This window comes from Argopecten irradians, chromosome 1, assembly GCF_041381155.1.
Source record: "Argopecten irradians isolate NY chromosome 1, Ai_NY, whole genome shotgun sequence".
Taxonomy (NCBI): domain Eukaryota; kingdom Metazoa; phylum Mollusca; class Bivalvia; order Pectinida; family Pectinidae; genus Argopecten; species Argopecten irradians.
In genome coordinates this window covers 4,127,533-4,145,995 of record NC_091134.1, presented here as the reverse complement: position 1 = coordinate 4,145,995, position 18,463 = coordinate 4,127,533, and the positions used below count along the sequence as shown (strand labels likewise).

At 34.1% G+C, this 18,463-nt stretch overlaps 1 protein-coding gene across 1 annotated transcript; it reads right to left on the bottom strand.

Moving 5' to 3' along the window:
* Positions 1–1,275: 1,275 nt before the first annotated feature.
* On the bottom strand, positions 1,276–4,653 carry LOC138315502 (ankyrin repeat and SOCS box protein 13-like). Its single transcript, XM_069256571.1, has 4 exons — positions 4,543–4,653; positions 3,495–3,616; positions 3,034–3,082; positions 1,276–2,709 (listed from the first exon to the last, which is right to left on the bottom strand). The coding sequence occupies exons 2-4, from the start codon at positions 3,514–3,516 to the stop codon at positions 1,665–1,667; spliced, it is 1,116 nt and encodes a 371-aa protein (XP_069112672.1). The 5' UTR covers positions 3,517–3,616; positions 4,543–4,653; the 3' UTR covers positions 1,276–1,664.
* Between the last annotated feature and the right edge of the window lie 13,810 nt (positions 4,654–18,463).

Genomic DNA, 18,463 nt, shown 5'->3' with positions numbered 1-18,463 from the left:
TGGTGCCACCTTAGCCTCTCTAAACCAAATAAATCTTTTCTATAACATTGATGCCTATGATCGACAGGGCCCTCCACAGACTAACAGACTATCCAACGAAATCATGACCATCAACTTCACAGGAAGATACACCACATTCTCCACCCTCGTTGCTGACAGGCTGATATCGAATCTTAATTGGTACTCGGCCGGTGTCCGCTTGTAGGCGTCTATGATACCAAGAGTTTGGTTTCGTTTAATTTCTTTATAGTCCTCTCAATAGATAAGGTTAAAAAGGACGATCTCCCTCATACCTACATGTATGTACATTGTATTTTCATGAGGATTCTCAATGGTTTTGATAACTGCTGTCTCTATACAATACATAACCAAGTACATGGTAAAGTATCCTAGTCAGTCGTTTATTATACAAGGGACACGACAGTAATTTTTGTCATCTGCCGCATTCTATTCATATATCATCAAGGAGGCGCTTTGAAGGACGGGACGGCAAAATACTGACATACACTGTACTCGTTTTAAAGTCAGCATTCATATATGTATCTGGTAGACCGGTTGTGTAATCTAGAATATCCTCTTTGAAAGAGAGACAATTGTGTCGAACATCAGCCCTGTCATTTATAACTACAATGTATAACGTTTACAGTCTGTCTTGTTGATATGGTTCTAGCAATTACAATCTTAACAGTCACGATTCGAGTCTGTAAACAACAGATCTATACAAATAAGCGGATTCATACTAAAGCATACCGTGTCATAAGCTTTATCTAAGCAAAACAAGTGTCGTTGTCAGAATGAATTGACCTGCATATGTTTGTTGTATTGGAGATGCTGACGAATTATCTGTAGGAATCACTGTTATTGCACGTTTCGCTAGTGATTTTTCCACCTATATTTTTGTAGTACGTTACCACAAAATGCGATGCACCATTTACAATACGCGAATATTTTGTAGGTCCTACCTGTATATTCGGAAAAAAAGTTTATCGAACGCCTACATTGAAAACTAATTTGTTTCAATTGCCCGAGAATCAATAAAATTTATAATTATACTATAACACATGTAAACCGGCGTCGCAAATGGTTTTCATTTTGGGCTAAGCAAAAATAATTCTAGCGAACCAACCATACACAGATTGTTTATAAAATTCCTTCCGTATATGATCACTGTCTTGCCATGTGTCTAGACAATTAAGGACAACTTAACGAATTCACCTGGTAATATTTAAATCGTTGGCCATGTGATTGGTATGTAATGATACAGGAATCAATAAAGAAACATCACAACTAACATTTATTTAATGCTTCATGGTCAAATGGATTTACAATACATGGTTTCACAATAAATTAACAATGTTTGTAATAGGTAACACTATCTATCATGGCACTTATGGTTCTCTAGAAAGTAAAAAGACATTATCGTCGGTATATAGTAACCAACTTATTTATGTGTGATTTATTTCCGCGTATTTCGCGGACGATAGGACATCGCTATAATAAACAGACGCGAAATTGTTCAAACAAAAGTAAAGTTGAAACATAAAACATAATAGTGTAGATCTCAAGATTAAAACGTGGTAAAAAAGTCGTCCGACAGAAACACGTGAAATGAAGTCGACACGTTAATAAGATGGTTTACAGCATTAATAGAGAGCTAATTTCTATCAACTTAAAATGTCCGTCAGTAATATGTAGTCCTGTAATTTTCTCGGCAATTCTAAAAGTTCCACCTTTTTGTGTGGGATGTAACCTATGGCCCGGCGGATTGTGAACCTACACAGGTTTTTGAGCGATCTAGGGTTACTTATCCTATACTGGAACCACTCCCTAAGGGCATTCATGGTGTCACTGCTCTTCGTGAGCCAGCCCAAATGGTAACACCGACAGCCAGCCTCAACCAACAACTCCACGGACCGCATCTTGTGGAATTTGTAGGCTAGAGTGATTGGCGTGACCTTCTTGGCCTCTTGTCCATTGTTCTCGACCCCCCACGTAGTGCTCGTCACATTCAGATCACAGTTGGCCGCAATAAGCACCTTCAATGCTGGGATGTTGTTCTTTCGGATTGTATGGAATATTGGTGTTTCGCCGTTATGGACTACGTCCGGACTTAAGCCACAGTTCATTAAGGATTGTAGACATTTTGCACTCTCCGCGTTTCGGCAAGGGTTGAACATATCGAAACATAAATGTGCTGTTGTACTTCCATAGTGCTGCATGCGCAGGTGCACGTCCGCGCCCGCGCTCGTGAGGATATCAACGGCTTCATTTCGGCCGTGCTTGATAGCAATCATCAAAGGGGTTCTGCCTTCATCATTATAAACATTTATCTTTATATAATGGATGGTTAGCAAATATTTGAGGATTTTTGTTGAGAAATCACTTTCTTTTGGACTACTGACTGCGACGTGTAGTGGCGTCTGTCCGTTCGTACCGATGGTATAGTTAACGTTGGCACCCTCGTCTATCAGGAACCTGACTAACCCTTCCCTATCATTCCGTATAGCGTGCATCAGTGGCGTCTCCAGAAACACTGGATCCGGGGTATCTATGGAGATTCCAAGCTTGACAAAATGCCGGACGACATTAGGTAAGTTCCTTGCCACAGCCTGATGGAATGCACACGCGATCAGGAAAGACTGGTTAGCATTTGCCCTAATCAGGCAAGTAATCTTATCTAAATCCTGGCTTTTTATAGCCTCTTCAATACTGTAAATATACAAATCATTGACCAAACGTTAGGTTTGAGTTGTTATGTTAAGTCCATTCATGGTAACAGTTTGGATCATTTACGATATAAAGGACCTTTAATAATGTTCTGAGAGTAAGTTTAAAACTCAATAATGATAAAGCAATTATTTCATTATTTCCCCCATTCATTTTACTGGTTTCAGTCGTTCATCAATTATATTAAGTAGCTTATGTTATTTGATTCATAGACGTAATAGAAGGCAGTATGCTTCATCTGTTTGAATATATATATATAAATCTAAAGGCTTTATGGGCTTTGTAATACTGATGAGGGGTACATACTCTGTTCTAAAACATCCATCTTCGTCTTCCTTCCTGACACCAACTAGCGCTAAAATAAAAACAAAAATAAGTCTGACAACATCCCATACACTCATGGTCACGTTCTGGTGACCTTTCAAATTGACCAATCAAATTATAAAAAAGCCTCCATGTTTTTATGGGAACAAAATAGTTAGCAAGAGCTGTTAAAACATTTCTATACTAGTCCACTGAACACTAAGCAAGAGCAGATCGTAGCTCTCATTTTTATTTTACTACATGGTATGTCTGATAATGGGACAGGAGCATGATTTCTCAACTGATAAATTCTACATGAGTCGAAGCAGACAATCCACATTATCAAAGTTGGGCGACAAAACTACAGTTTTCAGTGAATAAGTATAACGCTTACTGTTGAGGGTATGTCCGCAGTACCTAAACAATCGGGTTAGTAAAACGTAAATTACAACAAATCCTCTTACACGATGTAGTAGGCCTTTCCATCTCAGATATCGTCTGTAGGCTAGGCCTACTTTTTAATCGTGTGGCTTCCTCTAGGTAAAATGTGCAGCATTCATATGGTTCACTGTACACAAATATCAACCTATGGAAAAATGGAAATAGATAAAATAACTTATATAAATGTTCAACTTCATCATATATATGTACATGTATTTAGATAAAATATGTCAAAATGTTCAAATTTTACTATTCTTTTCCTGTACTGTCCTAAGGATATAGATGTAATTAAAACAGATCACTTACTGGTATCATATGCATGTATTATTTTAATAAATATCATAAAAATAATTATCGATAATGGGTAATATAACTAAAGGCCTATATATCGTTTTGGTTTAGAACCAATATTATAAAACCAAGGGTGAAAGTTTGAAAGGATCACGAATATGTTTGATTGAATCCTTATCCTGACACAAAAACGGAAGCATAGTACATTATATGTACCTTATGATAATGTCCATAGTGTTAGATAGCTGACAGTGGTCGTACATTTTACAGCAAAGCATTATGAATAATATTGTGTACAAATAACATATATAACGAAAGTACAAATAAAATCTCTCTTTTTATTTTGAAAAAGGCATAGCATTAATACAGTATATGATTGACATTTACTTTTATGTTGTGTCGAACACAACTGTTCACCAGCAATCATCTTCTATTGAAGTATCTCCATGTTAAGATTCTATTGTTTATATTTGAAAGTTTACATATACATGATATTTCTGCTGTTACACTATATTTAAGTTTTATTTGTCATTTCGTATATTTTATGCATAACTTAATAAGTAAGGCCGTTGTCGGTCATCCAATGCACTTACTTTGTGTGTGTGTGAGGGTGTGTGTGTGTGTGTGTGTGTTGATGTATACGTTAAACCAACAGCTGATAAGCATATAGCGTTATATTTATAGACATCGGTATTATGAGAATACAGACATTTATATTTGTTAATATACATTCCTGGTATACAGACGTAATTAGGTAGACTTTATAGAGATTATACGTACCTGGGACGTCGGTATCCATTGAATCCTACTCCACAGACCCTGACTTATATTTAGCTGGTCGTCGAGTGTACAGAAGATCTCGTCTGTTGTCCGGAAATAGTACTTCCTATACAAGGGAAGTAACTGTAATGAAACTTAGCGTCGGGTGGTAGCTATAGCATGCTGTTGTTTCCATATCCGGTTTACTGGTGATTTGCCAGTAGTGTTCGTCACTGTCGGGTTTTTTTCGAGGAGTCTTCAAGAGATTATTTTTTAATTCATTTTGAAATTTTATTGCAATTAAATTATCACAAAAAGTAAATCATAACACAAAATCAAATTATAATGTCATTGAAATAGAAAAATTGCCATAAGTGTAGAGTCTCGTGTTGTGATTATGAAATAGTAAACACAAGTATGTGTCTGTATAGGCCTACTGTATACGATATGATAAAAAGTAAAATTGACCGACAATACGCTAATAAACAGGAAGTTGATGTTATATATGACAGCATGAACTACTAAAATGCTTAATAAGACACAATACAAAATAATTACAGTATCCGCCTAAATTTTGAGAAACTAGTTCTCTTATATTATCACCCAAAAGTAAAACACCATTTCTTGTATGTTTGGTTTGCTAAGCATATTCAAATAATAATTTAAAAAAGCTTTATCTTTTACGTCGATTACGAAACCAGTGATATAACTTATGCACATCCTCTCGGTAGCCCGGATGTAAGCGCGAGAGGGGCCTTAGTGTGGGAGGAAACCGGAGTGCTCGGAGAAGCCCTCGTGTACGTGACTTTTAACCTTTCCACATCCGCGCGGGGGATCGAACCTCGGCCGGTGAGGTGAAAGGCAAGTGGCCTTACAGATTTATTATACCCAATCACCACTTTATAAACAAAAGTGAATCGGGAATTAAGCGAACTGATTTCATTTTTTTTTCAAAATTACAGTATTTGACAAGTTTGTTATTGAAGACAGACTTGAAAGCTTTACTGACGAACAATTGATTGTTATGTTGATGTGATTAGGTAAGTAGAACAGGACAGTAGTGAACTTATTGCTAAATGTTACACTTACAATCAAAATAGCAGATATATATCAAATTTCTTCTTTGCTTTTGTAAATCGTGTCACTATGGAACGTCAGTAAGGCTTTAAAGTGATACTTACCTCTTTTTCTGTTTTTTTTTTTTTTTTTTTAATCATCATGCATTGGATTTCTATCGTGCTTCATATCGGCATGGCTCACTATGAACTTTGGTGTCTAGTTTTCTTGTAGGTAAGAGGCCGACTAGGGGTATCGCGAAATTCTTTAAATACCATGAACCTTTTTTGCCATTGAGGGACCGCAAGATCATAATTCCATAGATATCCTCAAATAAAACAGAACTGTGTAGGTCTAGGCCACGTTGTGTTAGGTCATACTAGTAGAGTTATCTTTCTTGTGTTGTGACCGACAGAGCATTATTGGTCTTTTACTTTTGGTATGCACAATCATTACTTCTTTCCATTTATGATATAGTGCAATGGGTTTTTTTTCGAGACGCAGTTAGAACCTAATTGTTTTTCATTTAATGTAAAATTAGAAGCTCAATTTTTTCAATGGCGGTATTGGTAAAGTAAGTAGATTTTGTAACTGAAGAAAATACTTACTTGTCTTCTCCTGTTTTCGATAGAGAAAAATAATACCATTTGTCAGCGGTGTAGCATCTTTAACATGTTGAAGAAGATATTTAAAGACACAAATCCACAAGATTTTCACATTTAGATACTTCATTAAATTTTATGTATAGTGTATATCCCTGATTTTTGTATGCCCTTAATCACTACCCTGGGGATTCAAGTTGAAGAAAGGTAACTTGATCAATGGTTTGTATGCATCACGGCTAACTATATTTTTGCCAAAATAAACAGCTTAATGATAGGCTTGTTAATTTAAAAAAAAAATATACAAAAGAAAAAAAATGATGACTAAAATTATGTTGCACCGAAATTACATTTCAACCGTAAATACTATGGTTATCTATATATGCACACGGACATTTTTTTGAAGTCGTGGAAAATTTCACAAGGAATGTCAATTTCAATATTATTGGATTGTATGAGAGAAAATAAAATTGTAGAATAACTATATAATAAATCGCACATTTGACTTACCAATCAAAAACTAATAAAACATCTGAGGTCACAGTGGTGCTGTCATGTCAGCGACGTATATAGTATATTATATCTAAGTCTCTGGTCGTATCAAGATGAAAACTTTGAAATAAAACAACATACTTGTTTTTGTTAAAGTTATATGCGACATAACTGAACGAACATTTTGACATGCTAAATAATTTAAATGGACATTCAAACATATAACTTATAAACATTAATTACATCTCAGAATTTATTATGTCTTATGCAGATGTAGATGAAAACATACCTGCAGAAGTCACTTTCCAATTATTAATTACACTGTATATAAAATATAAATTGTAGACCGCGCCTTGGCTTCATGGTTTGACCGTATTTACACATTAACTGTGCTGTACACGTAAATAAAATTATTTTTGGCAGTACTGCTAAATTCATTTTGAATTCTTATTTGTAAATATAAAACTTAAACCTATGCTATGCATTGTAATTCTCAAAACATATCTCTTAGTAATGAATAACATATTCAAGCTCTTCTTGATTCACGTGTATGAAACATTATATCATATTATCAACTATGGTAATTTTAGAACAGCTATAATGGAAATAAATGTATGTTTATATCGGTAGAACTATCAATAGTACGCGGCCTCATTTACATCTTTAATCACGAGTGATGCATACACATTGATGTCCTACTAGAAAACGCCTTAATGCACGTGGGGAGGGGGGGGGGGGAATTGTCAAAAAAGGTCATTTTATGAGGGAAAGGGAGTATAATCCATTTAACTTTAAAACATGTGTTCCTGGAATTCGTCGTAAAAATCAATGCAATGAAGTTTTTCGTTTTATCCACAATATATATATCAGTGCCAAACGCAATGATGACCATAAAACTCCCATTTTTCTAAAAAGTAGTTTCTGCGGTGTGACATGTATTATAATGAAAATACGTGAGAAGTAACTGCCGTATTGCACAAAAATAAAATAAAAATCCACATTTTTAATTGAAAAAACCCGTACAAAACATAACATCAGATTGTCCTATGTCGATTGAAATTTTTGTAGATATATTTAAGCGTCGCATCATTTATCACTCAACATACTATTCCTTGATAGGGTTTTTATATATTCTGCGCACATCTTTGATTAAGTTTCGAATTCCATGTAAAGAGTTAAAGCAAGAATGAACTGTGCTTATAAAATGATGTGAAAATAGCTACATGTAAATGCTGTATATTTCGGAGTCGTAATTGCGGAATTTGTTAGAAGTTATATGAAAATTTTAGAGCCGTTTTTAACGTATTAATTAGTTAAGTTTTGATACACCATCAATTTTGGTACATAATGTGATAAAATGAGGAGTCTTTTTCTATCATTTTACTTATTTCTATTTTCTTATTTAGCTATTATCTTAACTGAAGACTGGTATTATGCAAATGATAACAAGCTTTCTTTTCATAGACTTTCCTGGAAAATGATAGGATATGTAGGAATTGTAGGATAGATTAGGATTTTCTAGAAGAGTAAGCAAAGATGTGTGGAACCCCAGACACACGCCAATCAAATTTAGCTGGAATCAAACTCTAATGGGAGGAGATACCAGAAACATGGGTTTTATTGTGGAAAACACATCTCGGTACGAGACAATCCGAGATATCCAAATATCTTAATTATATAACTTCCATGCTTAACGAGTAGTACGATTTGTTACGGTGGGATGTTTTCGGAGAGGGATTCAGTCAGATAACACTATTGGGTAAAATTTGTTTTTTACTACACTAAATTAGTACATTTATTTCTTAGGTGTTGATAGAACTTAAAACAAAACCACCTAAAAATATCTCATCGAGCATACATAAGTTTGAAGATACTGAAGGTTGATATCAAAGTCACCTTTTTTCTCCGACATTCCCTCTCATTTTCTAGTTACAATTTTTTTCTGCTAACTTTGACAGGTCTTTTGTGAGAAGTTTATGAAAAACATTTAGTGCATCATTTTTATGTATCAACACATGTTATCCATTTCTAAAATCTGGAAATGGTCGTTAAGCGCTTGCTTGAAATTGGTAAGGCTTCATGCCATTTCATATGCAATCAATAAACCATTATATGGAAGGGTCCCAGCTTCAATTTTCGACACAGCAGCATAACTTACAGAAGCCTTTATCATTCTCCGCGGCATTTCTTTCATTTTAAATAATTTTTCTTGTGACTGCTTTGAGAACATCACACCCCAGGACTTATCCAGACTGCACTTTAAAATTCCTTAATCTGTTAGGTTCAATAAAACGGATTATAAAACAATTTTCCAATCCAATATATTATTGCTAGGTAAATGTTAAACGTATTCCTACCTTTTAGAGGTGTTCCGAGGTTATCCCAGGTTGAACTCATTAAGGCTGTAAGCATGGACGACGGCGTCACAAAAACGTTTTGCAGGCACTAACTTAACTGAAGCAGTTAAAATCTCCTATGTGAAGTTAATTTAGCTGAAAATTTCTATCATCTTGAATTTAACTTCTTTGCAAGTCATGAATTAACGTTACTAAAACTATCTTTGATCTGACTGCAATAATCTTTATACGGCGAAAATATGTTTAACGGTTTGTTAGTAATGTGTATGTTATCTTGTATATTACAAAGGCTTTTCACCGTGCCAGGTAATGCGAAATTCAATACCGGAAAAAGTGCTTCTAATGGCGCGAATATTTGTAGGGTACCTGGAGGATATGATTTAACCCAAGTTTACATATAATAGGCCATTATAACTTTACCGCCGTATGCGTCAAACGCTAGAGTGAATTCGATTACTAATGCAAATGGCCGCTGTATGTGAAAGTGATTTGATGCAGCGTTGCTGGTGAGGGATGGAAGTGCTCAAATGATCCGGTTAAATATGTAAAACTCTCTCTGTAATGGCCCGTTGTTGTTTGATATGATTTTGAATGTTCAAAATCACACGGTTTGACCCCCAGTTTTACTCCCTTCGTGTGTGTGGCGCCAAACCGGAATGATCACAATGGAAGTCATAAATTGGCTTATCCGAGATATATTATTGCATATTAAAATGAGGGCACATGGAGCTATAAGGGCCTATTTAAATCGATGATGGAAAGTATGTTATAAACTACTAGTCAAAGAATAGATATCAAAATCAAAAACTGAGGCATACGGATTGGTTCTCTTTTAGGACTCGTCGAGGATGTTAGGGTCATCGTATACATCTGTTTCGTTTTCAATGTTTTTGCTGAGAATACAAGCTGTATATATAAAAAAAAGTAATCTTACCCTTCTACAAAACTCAGCGATATAAACAACGGCATATAGCTGGTTCGTCCTAGCTTGAACTCGACAGTGATGTAATCAACATCTCAATGCATAATGTTAGGTACAGATGTATCAGTCGTGTATAACTATGGAACACCGTGTAACTGTTTCGTGTCTCCAGAACCCGTTAGTGATCCTGATTATAAAAATAACTAAAAATACAAACATGTAACTTGTAAGAGACGTAGAGCCGTTTTTATCTTTCACGTATCAACGAAAATAAGCACATTACAATGTATATAACCCGAAACAAGAGGAGTGTTAACCGAGTGCTGTACTGCTACAGAAAATCTTTATCAAGTGTAATAAAAAAAACTTGATTAATAACATGCTTCTCTGATTAAAATGAAATTATAATCAAACAAATCATTAAAAAATAAAGAGCGATATAGGTGGTGTAGGCAAAAGTTTAAAATTTGATTTGACTTCAAATCAAATGTTCAATTATCTTGACTTAACAATGTAAAATATAACATCCAAAGTCAACTTCAAACGCTAGTGGAGTTTTGATCAATTTGTGCAGCTAGATTAACGAAATGCGATATTTGCCCAACATATGTTTTATGCCTTTGCGTTAATATTTATAGGATCCTCCACGAGGGATCATTTTATATGAGATTTTATGAAACGAGTCTAAGAAGTTTTTATTTTTGCGAACCTTGGCGAGCAAAAATTAAAACTTCGAGACGAGTTTCATAAAATCTCATATGAATGAATACAAATCTAAGATATTTTTATCACATAACTACAAATACCAACATAACAAAGAGTTGATGTCAAAATGTATTCCGAAAGTCCAGCAGAGGCCGCCTTTTTGCCCCGCCGTCATCGTAATCCTGACGTCACATCATTTTTCCTGACGTCATTTTATTGTTTTTTCTGACGTCACAATGGATATCCTGCCAGTGGAAATCGCTCTAGGTCATATTACACTATAATGACATACGCAAGAATAGTACACGGGCGAAATCACTGGATATCAGACAGATTATGTGATAAACATGTATATAAGAAAATCTATTAACGTTGTCGCCTAAGTTATGATTCAACACTTGTCATGTCACTGTAATTTTAAAACTGACACAAAATAAGACGGGTTTGATAGTTGAGAGTCTGTAATTTACCCACACTTCGCTGCATGCTATCATATTTAGTTAAAGTTATTTATCAACAAAGTGTTTCAGTTTTCGTTGAATAATTTTATTGCGAAAAGCAAACATAAAAATTGCAAAAAAAAAATGTCTGAATAAGTCATTTGTATATAATATTGGATAGCAAATCTTACAAACATCAAAAAATGTTGGGACATTTATACATGTACCTATCAAGATCAAACTGCATGAATTTACGCATAATAAATCGTACAAGTATTATGAACTATTGAACATATTCATAGGTGCACAATATATTTGCAGTCGTGAAATTAAAGCAATGGTTATCTAATTCGTCACTTTTTGCGAAATTGCATGAACAATGAAAAGATGATGAGTTCCCTTACTCACACTATCAAAAACAAAAACAAAAAAAGTATTTCATTACAATAATGCTCGCGACCAATGACTCCACTTAAAAATTCCGTTATCCTGTTTTTCTTGTTCTCATGTATATCAAACCTATCATACATAGTTCATTGAAACATCCCATAACACCTATTTTAACTTATATCTGAAAAACTATATTCTTTCAAATTAGGCTGTAACATCTCAATATTTCTGATCTATGAATAGGTTACACGATTCAGTATTTACTTTATCGAGAACGAACTGAGTTTTAAACGAGAATATGGTTAATTAAATACTATCAAACACAAATGTAATTCTGACAATTATATATTCATGAGCTATATAGACAACTTATACAATGTAATTCTACAGTTTGATTCACGCAATATTTGTCCATCATTTCATAATTGTATTTATGATTTTTTTTAATTTAAATAAAAAAATGTTCTAAAATAAATAAAACATTTAACATTGTATTGTCTTATCTTAAAGCAATGCAACGCAAGTGTGAACTTCTATCTTAAACTGATATTCAAAATGGCTTACACAAAAAATATATATGAATATACCCAAATTGTTACCTGATTGAAATCATCGCCAACTTAAAAGTATGACAGGACCTAGGGACAGTATACTGTTCACAACGCCGAGTAGTCAATGATCGATGGTGCCAAGTTAAAAGGCGATCCTGGATTATGTGTGAATATTTAAACTATTATATTTTTATTTTTAATTAATTTTGTGAAAGTCAAAATGTATATATAAAAAAAAAATAATAGCATACAAGACGCGCTGCATGCACAAAGAATCTCCATGTATGATACAGTACTGTTATAACAATAATTATTCGTGTGTACTTTCTGTCGTGGTTTTGGATATTTCGTGGATAGAAACATTGGTGGCTAGCCAATGAAACAACGATAATAATATTATATATGACATGTCATTGTTTAATAATCGTTTCTACACAATGAATATTTCATGTTATATATCAGTATCGAAGAGTATGTGAAGCCACTCCATCTACTGTCATTCCAAATGCGATTTTAATGAGGACAACTATGAAATTTTATCAATAAGTATGCCATTACCAAATATTCTTCAAGAAAACACCAAACGTATCTAAGAAAGCATGGTTAACTGAGCATTTTACGGATTATAGCTATAAATCTTCGAATCTAAAGAAAAATACCTGAACAAATTCTATTTTTCACAGCAATTCTCAAGAGGGCATATAACAAATGGAAATAAGTCGCTATCTTCAATTGTCAGAATCCCGACATATCAAAGGTCTCTCCATACCCTCGTCAGTGGAATCATGTAAAATTGCGCCGCATCTTTAGAGCTACAATCCTACCTGATCCCGTTTTAAGTACCCTGAAATGGTGTATTTACTGGGTGTTAACGATACAGGTACATACCAAATCAGCGACTGTCGCCTACTGGCCCCTTAAATCGTCATAAACTATTTACTGTCGAATATTTTGTATATATAAAATCATAACCAATTGTAAATAAATGGATTTGAAATACGTACAAGCGGAGAATTTCTTTAATCTTCGTCTGTATTGTCAACATCAGCCTCTCAGAATAAGAATATTTTGTGTTCTAAAAATACACAAAGAAAATTATTTTTTAACCTTTCTCGTTACTGATTCTAAGTACAGATTGTGACTGTTTAATTGAATAAGGCCTTTTGCTTTTGGCAAGTTATTATCTCGCAGAAATAAAAGAATTTAATATTAATTTATGTTATTTCAAGCTTGTCATACTTTTATAGGGCTGGACCTTGTTATTGGTGAGGCATTTCTTGTCTGTGTCGTGTTCGCTACTGTGGAGAGAGTAATCGCTGTGTCTAAATTACTGTTTGATGGTTTTCCATGGCCAGTGAGCAGATCAAACGACTCCGTCAGCCCGTCCACTTGTGACTTTTGTCACGCCGATAATGCGGATGAACATCAAGTCTACATAAACTTTGTATCGTGTCAGGATTATGCCCTATTTTATCTGTTAGTTTTTTTAACAAAATCAGTTGCAGTCGTTCTGATTTGTATGTGAAATGTCCTTTCACCTGTAGCGAGGTATGATCGTCAGTAAGGTAGAACATTTGGGATACATTCGAGTCAGCGCGAGACTTAAGGCATTGACAGAGATGAAAAACAGAACTTTGAAGTCCACTATGCTTTTCTGGTGATTTCGTTTCATGTCCATATATAGACATTTCTGAAAGATTGATTTGACGAGTTCTCAACAATCCGAATAAAAATGCATCTAAAATGCGAGAAATCGAATATCCTTGCGATTAAAACCTTTCTTCGCTGAAAAATAATTCGCGAAAACGACATCTGTCTTGAAACACACGAACATTATTCGCAATCAAAAATAAGCTGGATTCAATTTTTTATAGACGACAATAATATACACCATACTATGGTCGCAAAAATTCGATGCACAAAAATTGAAAAATAGATGAATTATATATGCTTACAGCCGAAACAGATTCTCGTTTTTAGTCGAAATCGCGAAAAGTTATGTTATATTAATAAACATCTGCTTTATATCGTTAGTGTTTTAACCAATATTTTAATTTCATCGCTCTTTTATTATTTTGTGAATGTTTTTAAGTAAACCATTTCGTACAAATAGTGATATTTCCACACAATAGGCGTTTGCTTTCAATTGTCATGGTATCGAATGAATATTTGATTCATTAAAAATACAAAAATGTCTATTTCTAAGCCACACATGGTATAAGCTCTTAACTTGTATAGATTGGCTTATAGAGTGCCATTTATCTAGTTATATATTTATCCTGTTGTGTTCTAATTATATTTCTCACTTCAAGGATCACTCATGTGCATCACCTGGAAAACAAAAGATTTCATTTTGTTGGGTGGTGAGAATGACATGGTGTTTCTTTTCACTCCCGGAAGCTGCAACAGAACTCACGATAGTTAGTATTTGTGTTACTTTGACAAACAATTTACCACTAAAAGAAACCTATGTTTACTCTAATTATTACAATAATAAAATTAATAATTCATTCGAAAATATTGCCCAAAATAACATAATTCGCGCTATCATAATTAAACTGTTTTTTTACCTTTTTCTTTTCTTTTTTTTTAAGAATGTGAAAGTGCCGCTCATTTTATTAGCATGCTGTGTTTCGATATAAGAAGGTTTAGCTAACTAGCATCTTACTTTCCACCGTTCCATGATATGTTTCATCCTGAGTGGAGTTTGAGGCCCATCGTTTTTGTATCCTTTAAATATGTAAACCTATTATTTTCCTTATCATTGTAAATTATTGTGTTACATATCTTATTCTTTTGAGTCAATTTTATTAGCCTACCTGATGGATATTTCGTTTATTTCATTGTATCGTCATTACAGTTAATCAATACTAAATTAGTTATATGAATTAACTTTGAGACCACGTCTATCTATTTTAACATCCCTTTGGCGCTTTTCTTCGATCTTTAAAAGTTTTCATGGGGTGACGTGTTTATTCAATTACTATTTATTTTATATGTTATTACCGTACTGTGGACGTGATTGCAGACACTGCTAGTATCCCATTGATATTCATAACGCCCTCAGTTGACCCCAGTGTTCCGGTGGTCCGGTGAGAGTTCATTAAATCGGTAACGCCTTTTATACGTATATTAATCCCCATATTGTACGTACATACACCGGTCTGACACTAATCACATACATGACACTTTGAGTTTACCGCATTTTGATGTAGTATCTCGCTACAGTTTGTAAAATATGACCCAGAATAAATTAGGACATTTTCTGGAAGAACCGTGGCAAAAGCCATGATGGCACTTGTTGTTGAAATACAAGTGTTATTGTTTAACTCCTGTCGTGCTATTTTGGAAAAAAATATGCTATTGGCTTTGGAATTATAGTATGCTATTCATATTAAATTAGCATTTCATCAATTCTAGCTTTGTATATGTATTCATATACATTGATGTGTTAATTTTACATTGCGCATAACAGACCATTTCCTTAGCGTTGATATACCGGTATATATATCATCGACTCCTGAAGAAAATCAAGCAATATTAATATACGTTTAAATGTCGACATTTCAACTCATCATTACGGGGTACCGGAAAAGGACACCTACCATACTTTAATTTCATGTCATTTCACGACAATCAACTTGTTGATTGGCTATCTTGATTGATTTATCGACGATACAGCTTTGGGATATAATGAAGATCGCACAAATCCACTGTTCAAAACATTCTATTTATTTCAGCTGTCTGTAATCAGGACAACATATTTTGTCGAAGTTATATTTTTTGTTTAGTTTGATATTATATATTTAGAAAATATACTGTGACAATTTATTGCTTGAAGAAGATTTTTAGGTGGAAATCTATCAGTGATTGAAGATAAGGTCATTTATAATAAAAAATGAAATACAAAGATTGTATAGTACATTTTAGCATTACGAACTCAATAATTACACATATCTACATAAAATGTACATATTAACCATTCATTTCTATAATGCGTTATGAAGTTTGTATGGCTCCTCATGTATATTCCATGAAAACAAAATCAAAGTGAAAATATATTCAGTTTAGCTGAGGTAATCGCATGAAGTACCAGAAACTGTTGGTACAGACACATGAAAATCATCCCAAATTATTGCTATTTCATTTATGAAGTATATTTTTTATGTTACTGGAAACCTAAGTGTTCTCTAACTTGAAGAGAGTACACTGGTTTGTGTTATATCTAAATAATAACATACAAGTAAGTTTAATCATTATAATTTAATCTTTTTACCTGTAATTCCATTTTTATTAATGAACTCTTCATTCTAACAAGTTAGTAAGCTGCCATATCAACCAATCAAAATCGACGTTATAAACGGCGACGACTTCATTTGTTTACATTATGGGCTGATAAGATATATTATTTTTAAACCAATGAAAATGCTCGTTACGAGCAAAATTATAAATATTTATAAATATAGATATTTTTGTATCCCCAATTCGAAATATATCCATATTCCCGTTGGTTCGATATTCTAGAATGATTTTTCCCGGTTATGTTTTTGCTTCAGATGTTGATTAAAAGGTTGGATTTCTCGAATGACTTGAGGTACACAATTTTTCGCTTAAATCTCGAGAAATCGAAGTCAGATGTTAATTGGTGCAGTCTCTTTCGAGACCAAGCCCTGTTACCTTAGAGAAAGTCCGATTTGTTGAGTGTTTGTTTTCTGCCCTGATACACCGCCGCTGTCGCCTAATAATTCTCATTTGGATGGCAAACTGACCAGAATCGGTGGTCATGATTGGTATGGCGCGCTTAATCTTCTGGGGTACCTGGAACTACTCTCCCTTTACGCTATTTCTTTAATATTTTACTCTTGTTTCGAGCTTTACTTACCATTTTAATCTTTAGTCTGTGTTGGATTTCAAATTCATTTCAAGTCCGATATGCTTTTTGATATTTTACTATTGTTTATTCGATGTTTGATTTTTGAGTTTTCCTAATTCTATAAGAATTTCTCTTTATTTCAAAAGATTTCATTTAATGCAATGAATTCCTACATTAAATAAACCCGAACCTGGTGACGTTATTAGTAACTTACAGTCATCGCCTTCCTACACAACGTAAAGCACAATAAATCTAATGATTTAATTATTACATCAAGCGTGTTAGTTTAGAATGAAGTCGACATTATACGCGATGCGTGTGTTTGTGAATGATTAATACCATCCTAACCACTATGGCTATGTCCAGTCTATCGTGACGCCCCCCTGAGTACTCCAGACGCTGAGTACACAGTTACAGGCTAGTTCTGTTTACCCGACCACCGAGTCTCCGGTAACATTTACCCGTTGGAATATATGTATTAATTTATTTATTAAGCCAGTTCAACAACAATACAGCAGTAAAGCACTCCGATTGGAAACCGAGCGTCTAAGTACACCTTATTTTTAAAATGGCGCCCAGCTTTTGTGCGCGCGCGGTAGGACGGTGGGATTATATTGAGAGGCGCCTGTGCCATGCTAATAACATAATTAACACTCCAAATAAGAAAGGGCCACTTGGGAAATTTTTATACTGAATTTTACGGTTGTCATCTCAAAACTTACAGTGAATCAACACATTCATTTTAAATCTCTGTCGATGGGAAAGTCAATGTATAAACCGCGCCCTCGTCCAATCAAAACGGAAATATATCATGCACCGGAAGTACGGGACTGGTTTATTCCGCGGACGTGACCTAATATTTCCCGTACGGGAATGCGACATTTCTATAGCTTTAATCGAATGGTAAATACAAGTGTGAACGAAGGAAAGACTGTTATGCGTCCCCCAAGTTTACACTAGATTAAAGATCATAATTACCAAGACGATATATATATCGTATCATTTTTTTACATCCATTTAACATCCAGTAGGCAAATCACCAAGTCAATGTCAAAATGCTTCTTGCTAATGTCGTGGTCTAGTGAAGTGTATGTCATGATAAACATGAGAGTACTTGGAAACCAACAGGTAAACTATAGGACCATCATTGATTGAATATTTTGTTCATGAATCATTTCCAAAGGTTGTTACATTGTATATTATTCTACATAATCACTTATCTATTTTTATTAATTTGTGTTTGGATTATGAATGTTTGAGATATTTTTGCCCCCAAATCAATCACAATTCTCCTTTTGGCACAAAATTCATTAAAGTTTCAAATTTCTTATTTAGTGATTAAATTGTTGAAGAATAACTGAAACAGTTGATGTCGTTAGTGATCGTGGTGTATTACTGTAGCTGTAGTTGCTATGGTAACAATCTTAAAGTCACACTATAGGTAACTATCAACAAAAAGTCAAGCTAGATTTGACCCCGATATTGTAAGTATTTGTAGATGTAGTTGAAATTAAGTTAAATCAAAGAATATTTATAATGATCTCTTAATTACTT